This window comes from Salvelinus namaycush, chromosome 14, assembly GCF_016432855.1.
Source record: "Salvelinus namaycush isolate Seneca chromosome 14, SaNama_1.0, whole genome shotgun sequence".
In the NCBI taxonomy this organism is placed as follows: Eukaryota; Metazoa; Chordata; class Actinopteri; order Salmoniformes; family Salmonidae; genus Salvelinus; species Salvelinus namaycush.
In genome coordinates this window covers 11,174,788-11,195,898 of record NC_052320.1, presented here as the reverse complement: position 1 = coordinate 11,195,898, position 21,111 = coordinate 11,174,788, and the positions used below count along the sequence as shown (strand labels likewise).

At 41.4% G+C, this 21,111-nt stretch overlaps 1 protein-coding gene and 1 long non-coding RNA gene across 2 annotated transcripts; one reads left to right on the top strand and one right to left on the bottom strand.

Moving 5' to 3' along the window:
- Positions 1-2,315: 2,315 nt before the first annotated feature.
- LOC120059134 (insulin-like growth factor-binding protein 5) lies at positions 2,316-7,122 on the bottom strand. The gene is made up of 4 exons (XM_039007968.1): positions 6,493-7,122; positions 5,411-5,445; positions 4,149-4,268; positions 2,316-3,831 (listed from the first exon to the last, which is right to left on the bottom strand). Exons 1-4 carry the CDS (start codon positions 6,821-6,823, stop codon positions 3,718-3,720), a joined length of 600 nt encoding a protein of 199 aa, XP_038863896.1. The 5' UTR covers positions 6,824-7,122; the 3' UTR covers positions 2,316-3,717.
- An 8,871-nt stretch (positions 7,123-15,993) lies between these two features.
- LOC120059133 lies at positions 15,994-20,274 on the top strand. Its single transcript, XR_005478129.1, has 3 exons — positions 15,994-16,110; positions 16,319-17,112; positions 20,230-20,274. It is a non-coding gene; the product is annotated as an uncharacterized LOC120059133 (long non-coding RNA).
- The last annotated feature ends 837 nt before the right edge of the window (positions 20,275-21,111 follow it).

The following is a 21,111-nucleotide window of genomic DNA, read 5'->3' as shown; positions in this document are numbered from 1 at the left end:
AGGCACATGAGCTACTAACAGCTTACTACACAACATACACTTAGTATTACTTTCTTAGCTACAGTATACATAGCTCCCTGGCATATTACATAATTTATGCAGCAGCATACAATACATTTTTGGACTCACCTTGTTGTACTGTGCTAACTTGAACAGGAAGGTGGCACGGTGGTCCTTCGTGGGCACATTTTGTCATCAAGCGTTGTCATCAAAGTCTGGCATTCTCTGGATTTATGGTGCTTTCAAGACAAATGGGAACTCAAGGTCGAATCATGAACAAGTGTAACAGATTGAAACGCTATTAGCGCGGACCACCGCTAACTAGCTAGCCATTTCACATCCGTTACACAAGGTCAAATCATAATGACATCAGTGATCTTCAGCTCGTGACTCTAGAAAGAGGCCTGAGTTCCTGACTTACAACTCCGAGTTGGAAGACCATTCAAAACATATTTTCCCAGTCAGAGCCTGTTTTTTCCTGAGTTCCCAGTTGTCTTGAACTCACTGAAGACAGATTTCACAGTTCTGAGTTAATATTTGTTTTGAGCACGGCAGAAATCATGCTGGATTGACAGCATGGCCAATTATGAATGTTTACAATTTTAAGCTTGCAAAAGAGAACCTTAAACTGAGAATTGGGACCACACACCCACTCCACTGTATATCAGGCTAGTGATTGCTTTGCAATGCTTGCAGTTAGCCACTGATTCCTTCCAAACCACTCATTGTTGAATTTGCGATTTCCAACTTGTTGTGTAATGTTTATGTCCAATGGTCGATGAGCACCGATACATTTTATCTATAATTTCTCTTCATTATTTCTCTTAATATGACAAGGATTAAAAAGGATTGTCAGTAGATTGTCTACTTGATTCATGATGATGACTGCTAGCTAAGATTTTGAAAGTATGATGTTGACATGATCAGTCCAATCAAAGCTACTGTAGATATAACGTGATTTGATGTCATTTTATCTGTGGCCAATGAGCTTGAGCCTTCTTGGATGGGCACTTCTAATGTAACTCAATGGCAGCATCCAAGGGGCTTGAATTTTCGAGCTCTACCCTTAGATTTGGCAGTGATGTAGAGTCCCCATGAGTGACAGAACACTGAGCCAATCACGCCGCAACTAGAGAACATTACCAACCCCTATGCTCCTGAGCTAGGTTGAAACACCTGCATTTTGGAGCTGCCTTACTCAAGAATGCAAAAAAGAGACCATGTTGGTATGGAGGCTTTATTAAATCACTGTCCCTAATGATGGGTCGCCACTGCCACCACCTATGGCTAAATTAGATTGAAGAGATTTTTGGGGGTTGAAATGACATGGAAACAACATTGATTCTACCACTATGTGCCCAGTGGGGAGATGTGTGCATCCGGCTAAGAGCTGTTCTTATGCACAACGCGGAGTGACTGGATACAGCCGTTAGCCTAGGTATATTAGCCATATACCACAAACCCCCAAGGTGTCTTATTGCTATTATAAACTGATTACCAATGTAATTATAACAGTAAAAATATTTTTTTTGTCATACCCGTGGTATATATGATCTGATATACTACAACTTTCAGCCAATCAGCATTCAGGGCTTGAACAACCCGGTTTGTAATAGAGGATATACCACAAGCAATGTTAATGGATAAGCATTTTGATACGTCTTCCATCTGAGCACATTTTAAATGGTTGATTCTGTGCACAGAGAAAGTAGCTATAGGATGTCTCCTATATTCACTCTCCTACGAATAGCAAATGTAACCACCCTAGATACAGAAGCAGGACATGTGGTGTGATTTAACAAAGGACGCTGCTTACTTTCCTGCATCATCTTCTGCGAGACCTGCATTTCAAATTATTATGCATGGACAAATTGGATATTCTATGCTGTTTCCTTGGAAACAGGCATGTGTCATTGTGTACTGTAAGTGCCAGAGCAAATGGTCCTTTGTATCCCCTAGACATGGTAGAAAACCTGCATCATACTGATGCCTATTCATTCTATTAATTCCTAACCTGTTGATTAATTTGTAACTTGATCTGGAGGTACAGTTATTATATATTTTTGGAGAGACAGTTATTAGATCTTAATTTGAACAGAAAACAAATACTTGAAATCAGGGCGATGATTTTAAATCAACTCTGACATAAGAGAACAAAGTGGCTAGCCGAGTAGCTATGCTGTGCTACATTTAGCTGCTACACATGTGTGGTGCTTCAGACTGTGACTATGACTAAGCACCTTTGTAAAATGAATGCGATCCAATCCCACTACAGCTACTGCACTGGTGGAGCTCACAAATAAAACACACCGTAATGCTCTTTATTATATTAATATATGTATTTATTTATTGTTATCCAGTTTGATATCATTAGATTTTATTTGAGCTCTTACTGTGCATGGACCTAGCATCACAGGAAAGAGATTGGCACAACAAGATTGGTGAGAAATAGACACCATCTAATCACACAGTTTATCACACAATTTAACGTTTTTTATGAGGACTTGGGAAAGACAATTAAGTAACTGTAACATATTTAAACTTCATTTACGAAAATGAGCATTTTAATAGGATGTGCCAAAAGCAAAACATTACCATGATACATTCCAATATTAAATGGTCAAAGTATAAATAAAATAGAAATCTTGAAGTAAAAATCATAACAGTTGAATTGCTCAGATGTGTGTGGTGAATTTTGCCATGAGGGTGCTACTGCCGCCAAAGCACAATGTTGTCCCTAGCAATGAAATAAAATAACCTCTGTTTAAATTTTTTTTTTAAACTGCTGACAATATAAAAATACATGGCATTGTAGTTCATTAAATTAACCAACAATTTATATATAAAATATTATATTGATGTATATAAAAATATGCTTAACAACTTCTTGAAAAGCGTAACAGCCATAAGCGTTTTTTGTCTACCACTTCAGAACACACTGTCAACCACAAAAATCCCAAATATGTACAAACAATCAGCTATCAGAGCAGTCGGAACGTCATTTCAACAACAATGGACTGTTTCACATCACTGTTTTTCTGACGCGATTATAGGATAAGTGTCAAATTCAAGCAGTACTACATATTCCAAAATAAATTAAATAGAAAAGGAATATTCTTATATTGTATTAATTAAATATCATAATGTCAGTGTATCTTTGGAGAGAGGGAGAGAGGATGGTGACGTAGACATGTTTTCAAACATTGTGTCACACCAACACCAGCGTAACAGTATTTCAGCCTACTGAGTCAATAACAAACACAGGCAGCGTCAGCTATCCTATAAAACAGAACATCTACAACGAACGGACGAAGCCAGGACAAGAGCCAGGGAATTAATTATGGAGAAATACAGCTGAGATATCAGTTAGTTGAGGCAGTGAGTAACAAAGTGGTAATGTGAGCTAGGTAAGCTATAGCACATTGTTACACTGAATGATTCAGAGGACTGGTATTGTAGCTGCAAACTGTTGAACATTAAGCTGGATATTGCTACTGTAGTACTGTAGGTATGTGTCTTTGTTGAGATGTTTCTTGACTAGAGGACTGTAACCTAATTTTGGGTAATTTCCATAGGAAGTGGTTAATCCCTGGTTTCTCCTGTCGAGGCAGTGTCTAGCACAAGCTAAAGCCACCCCCTCTCCATGTCCTGCTCCTCCTCCTCCTCCTCCTCCTATTCCCCTCCTCTAGGCTCAAAGTTGTGGGACAGAAACCTCCCTCAATCTCCATCGCATGGTAAAGTGCCGTCTTCGCTGGCACGTGAGTGCAAGGCAGTACCCAGCTCGTCCACACACCAACAGAGGCCACGCTGTATACCCTTGGAGGAACGACACTGTGTTGTGTGACAGGAGAGAGAATGATATGTCATCATACCACAGAACTATTGTCTGCATGCCCACAGCCCAGAGGACCTGAAAGAAAAGTCTTCTTTATTCAGAGCCTCTGGCTGTGGAGACATTTTTGGGCTGAACTGAATAGAGAGATAGCATGCTACTAAATAGAGAGATAGCATGCTACTAAATAGAGAGATAGCATGCAATTAAATAGAGGGATAGCATGCAACTCTCTGGATCGCATAAACACACACACAGGCAAATATACATACACAGGCAAATATTCACGTCAGCAAACATGTTGCTCTGTATCTACCTGCTTTTTCCTGTAGAAGCCCTGAGTATCACAATTGGGGATATAGATGTCACGATCAGACAGGAAGATAGTGAGCTCAACACCACGCAGAACACTATTGAGCAGCTTACGGCAGGGTGCCTAAACAGAACAAGGATACATTGATAAACACAGTAACTACACCTTGATAAATACAGTAACTACACATTGATGCATACAGTAACTATACATTGATAAATACAGTAACTACACATTGATGCATACAGTAACTATACATTGATAAATACAGTAACTACACCTTGATAAATACAGTAACTACACATTGATGCATACAGTAACTATACATGGATATATACAGTAACTACACCTTGATAAATACGATAACTGCACATTGATAAATACAGTAACTACATTGATGGACACAGTAACTACACATTGGTCAATACAGTACCTACACATTGATAAATACAGTAACTACACAAGCAGAAATGCTTATTAAATGACAGAAAATGCAGAGAACCCTTAAGTAGCCTATTGAAGTAGCTACAACATGTGTGGATATCATAGTACATGTATGTCAGTGATGGAGCATGAAGCCAGAAGCTTAACATATTATATGTCACATACTATCATGTCATTATATAATGATATTGTTAGACAAAGGCTGTGCCTTTTCAGGTCACTGAGACAGCGGCTGTGACTATATATACAGTACAGTGCATTCGGGAAAGTATTCATAACATTTCTAAAAACTTGTTTTTGCTTTGTCATTATGGGGTATTGTGTGTAGACTGGTGAGGGAAAAAACAATTTAATACATTTTAGAATAAGGCTGTAACGTAACACAATGTGGAAAAAATTAGGGTGTCTGAATACTTTCCGAATGCACTATATTTGTTAAATTGTAGAAACAAATTGTGTGTTGTGTTTGTGTTTTATCGCAGGTCAACGTCATCTTGTAAAGTGAAAAATCCAAGGCCACCACAGTCGAGTCTAAACTTGACTGATTCACATCATGGCCTATTGGTTCTGCCACGTAGCTGCATACACATCATGCCCCATATGGCTTCAGAATGGCTGCAGAATGCTGTCACTGTATCACCCAGATAGCACAGTAGCTTCAGTAATAACTAACTCTCCCAGGCTCCTTCCATCATACAGTATCTATCTGTATGAATATGAACACATTATGTAATCAGCTCTACATATTTTCTCACATTTAAGCAGGTGTGGGTAAGTGTACATAGAAATCATTATTATCTTCATACTTGGATAAAACATACCTTTTCTATTTCACCACTATGCGAAGGATGTGGACCTATAGGAGAGAGCAGCATATTAACAAGAATATATTAAATCAGGGCATTATTAGGAACCTTAACCCATCTCTAATATCATTATATAAGTTAGAAGTATTTTATTTCAAGCTGTTGCAAGACATGAATCATCAAGCATATACTGGATACCGGTGTATATTTCCCATGAGTATAGTTCCTGTAGCATGTCCTTACTAAGGGATCGCAGTGGCTTAGTCTGAACAGTAGGTGGAGAGCTTGCAATGAAAAGCAGCATAATCTGAATGTGGGTGACAGCGTGACACTCATCTGTGCTGTCAAGAAAATGCACACGCACAGATCACAACCTCTCTTTGAAATGCCTGTACAGTACCATAACCATACACATCACATGTATCATGAGGCATACCTACACACACACACAAACACACATACTTACAGACACACACACATACTTACACAAGCTACTACGTACTAATATGCCTAAACAGCCTCACAAATGTCTGTTCATCATAGTGTAGCCTAAATTCCATTTATTCCATGACTGATGATATGCTGCTCAAGGCAATGTTTGAGACTTCTAGTTCCAAAGTCCCTCAAATTAGATTTTGGTCACAAGTAGGATTGCAAAATTCTGAAAACTTTCAATAAATTCCCTGGTTTCCTGAAATCCCGGTTGGAAATTAGGAAACCTCCAACCAGGATTCTGGAAAACCAGGGAATTTATGGAAAGTTCCCGGAATTGTGCAACCCTAGTCACATGACTCCAGAGGCACTGCAGCATAGAAATCAAGACCATGCAGCCCTTTCAAATCCATGTTTAGTGCTTGTCATGCATCTAACATTAAATGTCATACTCATATGATAATACAGTACTAGCATTTCTATTTGGTGCACGCCAACGTCACATACAATATTCACACTGATGATGAGAGATTGTGTGTCCTACTACGTGCTACTACAGCTACCCCCTTAATAAACTAATCTGTAGTATAATTGCCCTAACACACACAACACAGAGCTGAATTGAATACTATTATAGGTGCTGGTGGTGTGTGTCTCAGTCTTACCTGTGGGGTGGGGCCTCTCCGTGGGACTGGTCCTGCTGTGCTTGGTGCAGAAGCCCCTGCCCTGCAACAGAGCCTGGAGAGGGCTGTGTTCCTGAGGAAGAGGCACGCAGCGCAGCCCCTTGGCACAGCTCATGGTGTACACACCACAGGGCTCTCCCTGGGCCAACATTGATGTACTGCCTGCCTGCCCAATATGGTCGCGGGGGGCCCGACCTGGTTCTTTACACGACAGACAACCCTTGTAGGGTCCCAAACGGTTAGCTAGAGTCGAAGATCCGCAGTGAGCAATCAACAACAAGATAATAGTCGTTAAGTTAGATAGGAGAGGCATTTTCTGTCCAGGTCTCAGGTTCAGCTCCACACTCTCTCTTTCTCCCTCCCTCTCTCAGTCAAATGTGGCTAATGCTATTTCTTCTCTCCTGTTTTTCCGTCTTCTTTCCGTCTCTTCAGCTTTGCTTGATGCTTAGCCGGTTTAATCTCAAGACAGCCAGGAGTCCTCTGCAGTGCTAGAGGAGACAAACGGAGATCGAGACACAGCAAAGCAGCAGCTTTTAAAGATCTGAAAGGCGGTGATAGAGAGGGAGAGAGAGAACACAGTTATGACACCTTCAGGGGCTGGGACTCAGAGAGAGAGAGAGGGAGAGGAAGGCAGAGAGGGAGTAGAGGAAGAGGTGGGGGTGGATTATTTTCCTTTTGGACATTATCAAAATCTCCCCCACCTCTTCCTTTCAACCCCCCCCCCCCCCCCCCCCCCCCCCCCCCATTAAACAGTATACATTATACAACATACAACCAAGTATAATGGGGAGAAATTGTAAGACCATTCTGGTCATATTTGCCATGGTAGCAATTAAACAAAGCTATTGCATTGCATTCAACTATACGGACTGCAATGTTTAGCCCTATAAGACTTGTTCTAATGCTCTGTCAACCCCGACCAGAGAAGAATACAGAATACTGATTGGATCTTGCAAAAGAGGCACTAAATAAAAAGATAACTTTGATAAATTAAAACGACAAAAGTTGATCGAATTGCAGAGAGAATAATGAACTGTCCGTGTACAGGAGAAAGTTAAAATAACCAAACAAATAGCTTATTTTATCAGTACAATGTAATAATGATCTACCTAGATGTGTGCCAAATGTTAGTCAAGAAAGGTTCCCAGAAGTAGAAGTGTTTTAATATAAACTGAAAGTGGATTGCCATGAAAAACATGTTTCAGCAGCTGGTGTATCTTGTTCTTACCTTGTGTAATGCATGTGCATAACTATAACCCATTGGTTTGCTCAACTTTTTCCAGATCAAACAATGCTGAATGGATTGGTATCGCTCCAACAGGGGGACTATCCCACCTCCTGACAAACTATAGTGAACGTGATCGTTGAGACCAGGGATGACAGGGCTTGATGATGGCCGGACTGGGTATTTAACACATTATACACTGAACAAAAATATAAACGTAACATGCAACAATTTTAAAGATTTAACTGAGTTACAGTTCATATAAGCAAATCAGTCAATTCAAATATACTGACCATATAAACACAATATGTAAAGTGTTGGTCCCATGTTCCATGAGCTGAAATAAAAGATCCCAGAAATGTTCCATATGCACAAAAAACATATTTCTCTCAAATGTTGTGCACAAATGTGTTTACATCCCTGCTAGTGAGCATTTATCCTTTACCAAGATAATCCATCCACCTGACAGGTGTGGCATATCAAGAAGCTGATTAAACAGCATGATCGTTACACAAGTGCACCTTGTGCTGGGGACAATAAAAGGAAACTCCAAAATGTGTAGTTTTGTCTCACAACAAAGTTGGCTCTAACCAGAATATTGGTTGCAAAGAAAAATCCATATCTCAGACTGGCCAATAAAAAGAAAAGATTAAGATGGGCAAGAACACAGACACTGGACAGAGGAACTCTGCCTAGAAGGCCAGCATCCCTTAGTCGCCTCTTCATTGTTGACGTTGAAACTGGTGTTTTGTGGGTACTATTTAATGAAGCTGCCAGTTGAGGACTTGAGACATCTGTTACTCAAACTAGACACTCTAATGCACTTGTCCTCTTGCTCAGTTGTGCACCGGGGCCTCCCACTCCTCTTTCTATTCTGGTTAGAGACAGTTTGCGCTGTTCTGTGAAGGGAGTAGTACGCAGAGTTGTACAAGATCTTCAGTTTCTTGGCAATTTCTTGCATGGAATAGCTTTCATTTCTCAGAACAAGAATAGACTGACGAGTTTCAGAAGGAAGTGCTTTGTTTCTGGCCATTTTGAGCCTGTAATCGAACCCACAAATGCTGATGCTCCAGATACTCAACTAGTCTAAAGAAGGCCAGTTTTATTGCTTCTTTAATCACCACAACAGTTTTCAGCTGTGCTAACATAATTGAAAAAAGGTTTTCTAATGAAAAATTAGCCTTTTAAAATGATAAACTTGGATTAGCTAACACAACATCCCATTGGAACACAGGAGTGATGGTTGCTGATAATGGGCTTCTGTACACCTACGTAGATTGTCCATAAACAATCAGCCGTTTCCAGCTACAATAGTCAACATTAACAATGTCAACACTGTATTTCTGATCAATTTGATGTTATTTTAATCGACAAAAATGTGCTTTTCTTTCAAAAACAAGGACATTTCTAAGTGAACCCAAACGTTTGAATGGTAGTGTACATACTGACCGTAATAGAGAAAGGGCTGAGGCAGGCAGCAGCTAATAATGCAATCCATCCATTCAACCGTTCAACATTTGCTTCACGGGCGCCATCTTCAAGAGATCACTCTCACCCATCCTGAGACTCACAACTCTTCATATTTCATACCACTTACAGTTCCATTCCATTGTTCCAGAATTCAGCCATGGCTGAAGAATCTGAATTCCATACTTCCATAATTGTGATCATAGTAGGCATAGAACAGCAAAAGAGATGGGGCTATAATGCATATGACAGTACATTTTATTTGTCTTGTCCAAATACATCAAACAACAATATAATGCATAAACCAGCCTTTGCTGGAGGATCATAGAATTAGAATGATTCAATAGAATTAGAATCTCTAACGAACCCATAGAATTAGAATTATTCAATAGAATTAGAATGACTCTAATGTACCCATATAATTAGAATAATTCAATAGAATTAGAATGACTCTAATGTACCCATATAATTAGAATGATTCAATAGAATTAGAATAACTCTAATGTACCATAGAATTAGATTGACTCATCTATTTATATGGGTTAGAGCTCCATAGGTTAGAAATCCACTCTTACCTATAGAGCATATTATTCATAGTGTTGGGTGCTGTAGTTTGTCTGAGGTTACTACCATGGTGTAGCCCAAAGCACTTAAGTAAAAAATACTTTAAATTACTACTTAAGTAGTTTTGGGGGGGTATTTGTACTTTACTATTTATATTTTTGACAACTTTTATTTTTACTCCACACATTTCGAAAGAAAATATCCACTACATTTCTAAATAAAATATGTACTTTTACTCCCATGCATTTTCCCTGACACCCAAAAGTACTCATTACATTTCGAATTCTCAGGCAGAACCGCAATATGGTCCAAATCAAATCAAATCAAATCAAGTTTATTTTATATAGCCCTTCGTACATCAGCTAATATCTCGAAGTGCTGTACAGAAACCCAGCCTAAAACCCCAAACAGCAAGCAATGCAGGTGTAGAAGCACACACCTGTCAATGTAATGTGTTGTCATCCCTACTGCCTCTTATCTGTTGGACTCACTAAACACAAATACTGTGTTTCTAAATTATATAAAAAGTTATATTGCGCTGTCTGGTTTGCTTAATATCAGGAATTTGATGTATAGCATTTACTTTTATTTTGTGCTTTTACTTAACTATGACAATTGAGTACTTTTTCTACCACTGTACTTAAGTACATTTAAAACCAAATACTTTTAGACTTTTACTCAAGTAGTATTTTACTAGGTTACTTTCACTTTTACTTGAGTCATTTTCAATGAAGGTATCTTTACCTTTATGATAATTGAGTACTTTTCCACCACTGCCATGGTGGAGACTCCTGTAAGGACACAATTCTGTGTTTATATACTGTTGTCACGAGGCAACATGAACATTATGACATCATTTCAGAGAGCATAAAACAGGATTTAGAAAGATGTCAATAGTTCCGGAACCCCACTTGGTGAAAACCTGTTTAGTCGTCAGCCGCCTGGTGTTCTTATTAGGGATGATTGATCTTGGCACTAAGAGCAGAAATCATCTGCAGTCTTATGTTCCCATCAGTGAGCTACAACAGCTACAGCCCTAGCTAGTCTGTTTCCACATGTTTTGTCAGGAGAATCCAAGAGACACGCCAGACCAATGGGGGCTCTCTTTTTCCACACTCCCTGGATTACTAATTTTTCCTCTGGAAACAGGTCTCTGTACATAGACTGACAGACAGACAGACCTATTCTATTTCATGATAAATCACATTTTATATTTTTGATATGGAATTGGTTTAACAGATTGTCAGTCTCTCTCATGGCTTGCTTTGATTGACTCACTGTAGTGCTCAACGTCGCCGGTCAACTAACCACCGGCCCTGGCAACCATCATTACGCACACCTGGACATGATTATTTCCTTGATTTCTCTCCCTTTATTTAGCCCTCAGTAGCCATCGTTCAGTAGGTAGTATTGTTTTGTTTCACGTTCTGTACGCTTTTCTTGTTCTGCATTTATTCATTTTTAAACTCACTTTCTGCACCTGCTTCCTGACTTCTGTTGTACATCACTAGGAAGCGCTATACTTCTGCAAAGTTTTTCTACTGTAGCTTTTTGGAGTCTTACCTAATGAACACAAGTGTATTTTCTAAATGAATTAATGAGATACTGGACAAAAGGTAAGCATTTCACAAGAATAGTGGAATGCTAGCGCAGTGCCTACACAGCAAGGTGGCTAGTAGCTAGTGAATCTGTGTGTCTGATGTGAGCAGCTAGCTTGCCAGAAGATACCCGCCCTACCGTTACGCTTGTTCACACTGAGCTGCACTGGGGTCAGAACGCAATCATGGTTACATCCCTCAATGCAGGGATGGGATATGCCACTGTACTTCAAATTTTGCGGTTATCCACACTGCTCCATTTTTTTCCCCCTAGAAAACTTCCCTTTTTGTCCTCATACTAAGTAGTGGTTGCCACTGCAGCCATTTTGGAATGGCACATCGCGTAGAACAACAAAGGTGCTGATTGGCTGACGCTGCCATTCCAAACATGTTTGGCCTGTCAAATGACAGCAACATAATTGGCAAGAGCATTACAGAGCTGGGACCACCATTTTTTTAAAAAGGGTTAGGCTAATGCATCAATATACCGTCTCAGCAAAAACAGGGTTTCTCCCCAAGCTGGATGGGCTTCTGCGACCCAAATGGCACCCTATTTTTCTATACACATTTTAGTCATTTAGCAGAAGCTCTTACCCAGAGCGACTTAAATATATATTTATTTTAACTAAGCAAGTCAGTAAAGAACAAATTCTTACTTACAATGACGGCCTACCGGGGAACAGTAAGTTAACTGCCTTGTTCAGGGGCAGAATGACAGATTTTTATGTTGTCAGCTCAGGGATTCGATCTAGCAACCTTTTTGGTTACTGGCCCAACGCTCTAACCACTAGGCTACCTGCCACCCCGAAGTTACTGCATTCATCTTACCATAGCTAGATGAGACAACCTTATTTCACGATCGTAGTAAGTACATTTTGCTCAATAAAGAAGGGAATGGGGTTCCATTTGGGACATAGTTTAGGGCCTATGTCTTAAACTGTCTTATGACAGGGAGGTAGACTGTACTAGACTGGTGAGTGAAGGGCATCGTGTGTGTACTAGACTGGCATCATGTGTGTGTGTGTGTGTGTGTACTAGACTGGCATCATGTGTGTGTGTGTGTGTGTGTGTACTAGACTGGCATCATGTGTGTGTGTGTGTACTTGACTGGCATCGTGTGTGTGTGTACTTGACTGGCATCGTGTGTGTACTAGACTGGCATCGTGTGTGTGTGTGTGTGTGTACTTGACTGGCAGCATCATGTGTGTACTAGACTGGCAGCATCATGTGTGTACTAGACTGGTGAGTGAAGGTCATCATGTGTGTACTAGACTGGCAGCATCATGTGTGTACTAGACTGGCAGCATCATGTGTGTACTAGACTGGCAGCATCATGTGTGTACTAGACTGGTGAGTGAAGGTCATCATGTGTGTACTAGACTGGCAGCATCATGTGTGTACTAGACTGGCAGCATCATGTGTGTACTAGACTGGTGAGTGAAGGTCATCATGTGTGTACTAGACTGGCAGCATCATGTGTGTACTAGACTGGCAGCATCATGTGTGTACTAGACTGGCAGCATCATGTGTGTACTAGACTGGTGAGTGAAGGTCATCATGTGTGTACTAGACTGGCAGCATCATGTGTGTACTAGACTGGTGAGTGAAGGTCATCATGTGTGTACTAGACTGGCAGCATCATGTGTGTACTAGACTGGCAGCATCATGTGTGTACTAGACTGGCAGCATCATGTGTGTACTAGACTGGCAGCATCATGTGTGTACTAGACTGGTGAGTGAAGGTCATCATGTGTGTACTAGACTGGTGAGTGAAGGTCATCATGTGTGTACTAGACTGGCAGCATCATGTGTGTACTAGACTGGCAGCATCATGTGTGTACTAGACTGGCAGCATCATGTGTGTACTAGACTGGCAGCATCATGTGTGTACTAGACTGGTGAGTGAAGGTCATCATGTGTGTACTTGACTGGCAGCATCATGTGTGTACTAGACTGGCAGCATCATGTGTGTACTAGACTGGTGAGTGAAGGTCATCATGTGTGTACTAGACTGGCAGCATCATGTGTGTACTAGACTGGTGAGTGAAGGTCATCATGTGTGTACTAGACTGGCAGCATCATGTGTGTACTAGACTGACAAGTGAAAGGCATCATCTTAACTTTATGTGTGTGTCTGCCTTGCTGCATTTTTGAAAATTAAATAATCTATTGTTGTATGGTCTACCTGGAGTATGTGTAAAATAAAACATATTTTGTATTTTTCCATGATGTGCCATTCGTGCATCCAAAGATTTAGCCAACGACCACTCAACCAGATCTTTTTCACATTTAAAGGGAATTTCAATATTATGTGCATTTAAACAGTAAATATTTTGGTTCTCCCGATCATTCATTTTGAAATGTTGGGGATTGCACACAATATGAGAGAGGGTTCTCTCTACATACCATCATTCATGGTCGTGCCCAAGATTGCTTTTCCATCCATCCTCAGTAATCTTATCCTCCTGGAATCTTATTGCTGACAATTTTCTAAACGTCATATTAAATTCCCTCAGAGCCCCCTGCTGTCTCTGTTCATCAATGTGAAGCCACTACCTCAAAAATGTGTGTGTGTGTGTGTGTATGTGTGAGGGAGGGAGGGTTAGTGGCGGGCATCGCTTGCTGAAGGTCTCTGCTGCTTGAGATGCAGTTGTTGTTATTCAACTGAGTCAGAGAATATTGCTGTGCATTTATTCAGCTGATGTGCTCATATGTAGGCTAGGGCTATAACCTAGCCTGACCAACAGCTCCCTCCTCTCTGTCGTACAATCCAGTTTGCAAAAAGTGTTCTGGTGATTTAGCACAGGAAAGCCTGCTAGCATTCTGTCGTAAATTAGAGGATGGGAGAAGGGTTGTAGCACGGTAATTTATGAGACTGAATGTGGAAGCGAAAGTGAGGCAGGCAGGAGGAGTAGTGGCATGTATTCTTCTAGTGGCAAGTTGGGCAAGCTTGATGGACTTCCTCTCCTGGGTTTTAGAGTTGGAAACTAAACATTATCCAGCTATCCTGCCTGGCCCTAGGCTGTGCACACAAACCTCTACCAAGATCTCAAGGAATGGGTAGACACTGGTTTCTTTTCATTCCGGTTTCGTGGAAAAGAGCAACACAGCAGCTCAAACTTGTGGTAACACTTAAAATTAGGTATACTTTAAGGATAAAGGTTTTATACGTAGTTGATAATTATGGATAGTTTATATGTTAGGCCTACATATAACCTCTTTATAAATCCTTTTAAGTATGTAAAGTGTTACCATAATAGTCCTATAGCCTCCTGCAAGGATTTGCAACGCCTGCAACTATTCACAACTGATTTGCAACTTATGTTGCAAACTTAACCTAATATGAGAATATTAACAGTGCAGTGTACTGTAATTATATGCACAATTTATGCATAAAGCCTTTATCAGTAACGTCAGGGCTGACAGTTTGTTGACGGTGATGTTCCTCATATTCCTGACCAATGTGTACTTGTGCGAGATGGAGGCCATTTTCCAAGCAAGTTTCTCAGAACTTGAACCCCCTTCATCAAAGAAAAGGGTAACACAATAATTCTCACACGCAATTCACAGTTGCAGTCTGATAGCTATCTGCAGGTAAGATTAAATTAGTTTGACATTAGAAGTTTAGAGTGACCATTAAAGAACTCCACATCCATACTTTGTGATGCCGTTATCAATTCTCCGTCGTCATGACGCACATCCTGTAAAATTCCCCCAGATCTGGACAGTATGGGAGCTTTCTTTCCCCATAAAGGTCATGTTCCTGTCAGAATATGCGTCACTGGAATCTTCATGTTTCCTCATTACGCTTTCACAAGTGATTCATTTCACCTCCGTCAGACACTGCCCCTGTGTACTCAAATCTAGGCTTATCTGTCCTCTGCGATTCTAGCAGAAGAACATCTTTGATCTGTGGCATTCCACTTCTTTCAACAGATTTATTTGAATTACATTCCAATCGATTCAAACTCCATTCCTATTTCATCAGCCTATCTAAGCCCAGATGCATCTGTGAATCTTTCATTCAGACATGTATAACCTTTTAAAGTACCTTCTACTAATGTAGTCAGTAGAACCTGTCAAGTGCAGTACAGCCAGTACAGTAAAACCCTACAGATTGAACTGAACTGGGAGTACATAGGAAAGAAGGAGAATGAGCCCTGGACTTTCACTCAGGGAAACCGAAGGTGTTCAGTTTCAAACTGTGAATAACCTAAGGTGTTCAGTTTCAGACTGTGAATAACCGAAGGTGTTCAGTTTCAAACTGTGAATACTCATGCGGGATCCAGGCCAGATTCTGGGTTTAAATAGTAATTGTTTTAAACATGTGTTTGAGCTTGCCTAAAGTGCGGGATTTGCACTTTTGGGACTATCATGTTGGTTCCATTGTGGGATGCAAGCTCAATCCATCACAGCTGAAGCATTATTTGAACCCAGGTAGGTCTGTGTGGAAGAGGTGTTACTGTATGTGTGCCTAAGAGAGGGAAATAGTTGCACAGGTTAGCAGCCAGAGACACAGGAGGACTACCCCCTCCTGTATGGGCTGGATCACCTTTCACCTAATTCTGCTTGGCTTTGTCCTGCCGGCCACTGGCTCTAACTCTAGCTGTGGTTCTGGCTCTCCCTGGCTGGCTGGCTGGCTGGCTGGCTGGCTGGCTGGCTGGCTGAGAGGGCAGAGTGGGGTGGTTACCCAGGGCAGTGGGGACGCTGGGGAGGCGGTCGGGCTGTCCAGCTGTAGACAGCTAGGTAGGGCCAGCCAGGGGGTGTGTGTGTGTGTGTGTGTGTGTGTGTGTGTGTGTGTGTGTGTGTGTGTGTGTGTGTGAGAGAGAGAGAGAGAGAGGCTGGGGTTGGAAAGTCAATGATTTAATAGCAGCTCCTGACAGTAGTTTTCCATTTAAGATTGTGACTCAGTGAAACTCTCACAGTAACTGTTGACTGTTTGATTTTCTGTTAGGCCTGTACATCTCATTGCTTCACAATCTAATTGTGAAACATCAGCATTGTGGCACACACCTGGGCCGCTCCCGAGGACTGTGAGCTCTCGTTCTCCGTGGCCAATGTGAGTAAGACATTTAAGCGTGTTAACCCTCTCAAGGCTGCCGGTCCAGACGGCATCCCAACCCGCATCCTCAGAGCATGCTCAGACCAGCTAGCTGGCGTTTTTATGGACATATTCAATCTCTACAGTCTGTCCCCACTTTCTTCAAGATGTCCACCATTGTTCCTGTCCCCAAGAAGGCGTTGGTAACTGAACGAAATTACTATCGCCCCGTAGCACTCACTTCTGTCATCATGAAGTGCTTTGAGAGGCTAGTTAAGGATCATATCACCTCCACCTTACCCGACACCCTAGACGCACTGCCACAGTGGAGAAGGAGAAAAGCTTCAAGTTCTTCAGAGTACATACCACTGACAATCTGAAGTGTTCCATCTACACACAGTGTGGTGAAGAAGGTGGAACAGCTCCTCTTCAACCACAGGAGGCTGAAGAAATTTGGCTTGGCCCCTAAGACCCTCACAAACTTTTACAGATGCACAATTGAGAGCATCCTGTCAAGGCTGTATCACCGCCTAGTACGGCAACTGCACCGTCCGCAACAGCAGAGCTCTCCAGAGCGTGGTGCGGTCTGCCCAACGCATCACCGGGGACCCACTGCCAGCCCTCCAGGACATCTACAGCACTCGGTGTCACAAAAAGTCCAAGAAAATCATCAAGGATGACAGCCACCCGAGCCACGGCCTATTCAGGTCAGTACAGGTGTATCACAGTTGTGACGAGAGACTGAAAAACAGCTTCTATCTCAGGTCCATCAAACTGTTAAATAGCCATTTCTAGCCGGCCTCCCATCAGTATCATGTCCTGAACTTAGTCACCGTCACTAGCCGGCTACCGCCCGGTTACTCAACCCTGCACCTTAGAGGCTGCTGCCCTATGTACATTGACATGGAACACTGGTCATTTTAATAATGGAACACTGGTCACTTTACATACTGTTTTACCCATATCATATGTAAATACCCTATTCCAGTCAAGGCCATGCTATTCAACTATTGCTGTACATATACTATCTACGTGTTCTTCAGATATACTACATATTCTATACACATACTGTCCATAATGTATATACATCCCGTCACATATACTATTTTGTGTGTGTGTGTGTGTGTGTGTGTGTGTGTGTGTGTGTGTGTGTGTATATATATATATACACACACACACTGTATGTGGACACCCATTCAAATTAGTGGATTCGACTATTTCGCCACACCCGTTGATGACAGGTGTATAAAGTTGAGCACACAGCGATGCTATCTCCATAGATAAACATTGGCAGTAGAATGGCCCGTACTGAAGAGTTCAGTGACTTTCAAAATGGCACCGTCATAGGATGCCACCTTTCCAGCAAGTCAGTTCGTCAAATTGCTGCCCCAGTCAACTATGAGGGCTGTTATCCTGAAGTGGAAACATCTAGGAGCAACAACAGCTCAGCCGCGAAGTGGTAGGCCACACAAGCTCACAGAACGGGACCATTGAGTGCTGAAGCGTGTAGCGCGTAAAAATCGTCTGTCCTCGGTTGCAACAGTCACTCCCGAGTTCCAAACTGCCTCTGGAAACATTGTCAGCACAATAACTGTTCGTGGGGAGCTTCATGAAATTCATGAAATGGGTTTCCGTGGCCGAGCAGCCGCACACAAGCCTAAGATCACCATCTTACCACTACAATATACAATGACATTCTAGATTCTGTGCTTCCACAGAATCGGGAAGGCCCTTTCCTGTTTCAACATGACAATGCACCAAGTAAGGTACATACAGAAAATGTTTGTCGAGATCGGTGTGGAAGAACATGACTGGCCTGCACATAGCCCTGACCTCAACCCCATCGAACACATTTGTGATGAATTGGAATGTTGACTGCGAGCCAGGCCTAATCGCCCAACATCAGTGCCCAACCTCACTAATGCTCTTGTGGCTGAATTTAAGCAAGTCCCCGCAGCAATGTTCCAACACCTAGTTGAAAGCCTTCCCAGAAGAGTGGAGGTTGTTATAGCAGCAAAGGTGGGACCAACTCCATGTTAATGCCCATAATTTTGGAATGGGATGTTCGACAAGCAGGTGTCCACATATGTGTGTGTGTGTATATATATATATATATATATATATATATATATATATATATATAGTAAGTACCAGTCAAAAGTTAGGACAAACATACTCATTCAAGGGTTTTTCTTTATTTTAATATTTTAACTAGGCAAGTCAGTTAAGAACAAATTCTTATTTTCAATGACAGCATGTGAACTGCCTTGTTCAGGGGCAGAACAAAGCATTTTCACATTGTCAACTAGGGGATTTGATCTTGCAACCTTTCGGTTACTAATCCAACACTCTAACCACTAGGCTACCTGCCACTCCAAAACTATGAAATAACACATATGGAATCATCTAGTAACCAAAAAAGTGTTAAACAAATCAAAATATATTTGAGATTCTTCAAAGTAGCCACGCTTTGCCTTGACAGCTTTGCACAATCTTGGCATTCTTTCAACCTTCCTCATGAGGAATGCTTTTCCAACAGTCTTGAAGGAGGTCCCACATATGCTGAGCACTTGTTGGCAGCTTTTCCTTCACTCTGTGGTCCAACTCATCCAAAACCATCTCAATTGGGTTGAGGTCAGGGGATTGTGGAGGCCAGGTCATCTGATGCAGCACTCCATCACTCTCCTCCTTGGTCAAATAGCTCTTACACAGCCTGGAGGTGTGTTTTGGGTGATTGTCCTGTTGAAAACAAATGATTGTCCCACTAAGCGCAAACCAGATGGGATGGCGTATTGCTGCAGAATGCTCTGGTATCCATGCTTGTTAAGTGTGCTTTGAACTCTAAATAGATCACTGACAGTGTCACCAGCAACGTACCCCCACATCATCACACCTCCTCCATTCTTCACTATAGGAACCACACATGCAGAGATCATCCGTTCACCTACTCTGTGTCTCACAAAGACAAGGCAACCAAAAATCACAAACTTGGACTCATCAGACCAAAGGACAGATTTCCACCGGTCTAATGTCCATTGCTCGTGTTTCAGTCTCCTCCTGAACAGTTGATGTTGAGATGTCTGTTACCTGAACTCCATGAAGCATTTATTTGGGCTGCAATTTCTGAGGCTGGTAACTCTAGTGAACTTATCCTCTGCAGCACAGGTAACTCTTTGTCTTCCTTTCCTTGTGAGAAACAGTTTCATCATAGCACTTGATGGTTTTTGCGACAGCACTTGAAGAAACTCTCAAAGTTCTTGGAATGTTTCGGATTGACCGGCCTTTCTTGCCTTAAAGTAATGATGGACTGTCGTTTCTCTTTGCTTATTTGAGCTGTTCTTGCCATAATATGGACTTGGTCTTTTACCAAATAGAGCTGTCTTCTGTTTACCACCCCTACCATTTCACAACACAACTGATTGGCTCAAACGCATTAAGAAGGAAAGAAATTCCACAAATTAACTTTGACATGGCACACCTGCTAATTGAAATGCATTCCAGGTGACTACCTCATGAAGCTGGTTGAGAGAATGAGAAGAGTGTGCAAAGCTGTCATCAAGGCAAAGGGTATTTAAAAAAAACACATTATTCCATATGTGTTATTTGATAGTTTTGATGTCTTCACTATTATTCTACAATGTAGAAAATAGTAAAAATAAAGAAACCCTGGGATGAGTAGGTGTGTCCAAACTTCTGACTGCTACTGCTACTGCTACTGTGTGTGTGTGTGTGTGTGTGTGTGTGTACCTGCTCGTCGAACATCTCATTTATATAATATATACAGTGCATTCTGAAAATATTCTGACCCCTTGACCATTTTACAGCCAAGACAACACAGGAGTGTCTTCGGGTCAAGTCTCTGAATGTCCTTGAGTGGCCCAACCAGAGCCCGGACTTGAACCCGATCAGACATCACTGGAGAGACCTGAAAATAGCTGTGCAGCGACGCTCCCCATCCAACCTAGTAATTACCGAGTATAGGGTCTGAATACTTATGTAAATGTAATATTTCTGTGTTTTATTTTTAATACATTTGCAAAGAAATCTGAACTTGTTTTTGCTTTGTCATTATGGGGTACTGTGTTTAGATTGATGAGGATGATTTTTATCCGTTTTAGAATAAGGCTGTAACGTAACAAAATGTTGAAGAAGTCAAGGAGTTTGAATGCGCTGTATGTACTCAGGACTCCAACATTACTCGTCCTAATATTGATATTTCTTAATTCCATTATTTTACTTTTAGATTTGTGGTTATTGTTGTGTTTTGTTAGATATTACTGCACTGTTGGAGCTAGGAACACAGCATTTCGCTACACCCGCAATAGCATAAATATCTGTATGCAACCAATACAATTTTATTTGATATGATTTTGATGTCTGACAGTATCGTCCACTGTGATGATGCCGTCTTCCCTATCTATAGGTTGTACAATGGAAACCCTGTGGGCCAGCAATTTGGACCCAAATGCAACCGTGGTGACAGGATTGGCTGTGGAATATACACTGAGTGTACAAAACATTGTTACCCAGTGTACTGTGATACCACCGAGGCAGCGTTGACCAGTCTTTTTCACTAAGAGGAGAGTTGCTCCTTGCTTTTGGCCACATTCCACAAATCAATAAAAGTGGGCTTAACTTCAGATAAGTGATACATTTGTGTGTGTGTGTGTGTGTGTGTGTGTGTGTGTGTGTGTGTGTGTGTGTGT

Bases quoted from the DNA above. Each gene is read 5' to 3' on its own strand.
- LOC120059134 (XM_039007968.1), bottom strand. From the start codon at position 6,823: ATGCCTCTCCTATCTAACTTAACGACTATTATCTTGTTGTTGATTGCT. The intron at 4,269-5,410 runs GTATGTTTTATC...TGTTCTGTTTAG, and splicing joins ATAGTGGTGAAATAGAAAAG to GCACCCTGCCGTAAGCTGCT. The intron at 3,832-4,148 runs GTAGATACAGAG...CACACAACACAG, and splicing joins GCTTCTACAGGAAAAAGCAG to TGTCGTTCCTCCAAGGGTAT.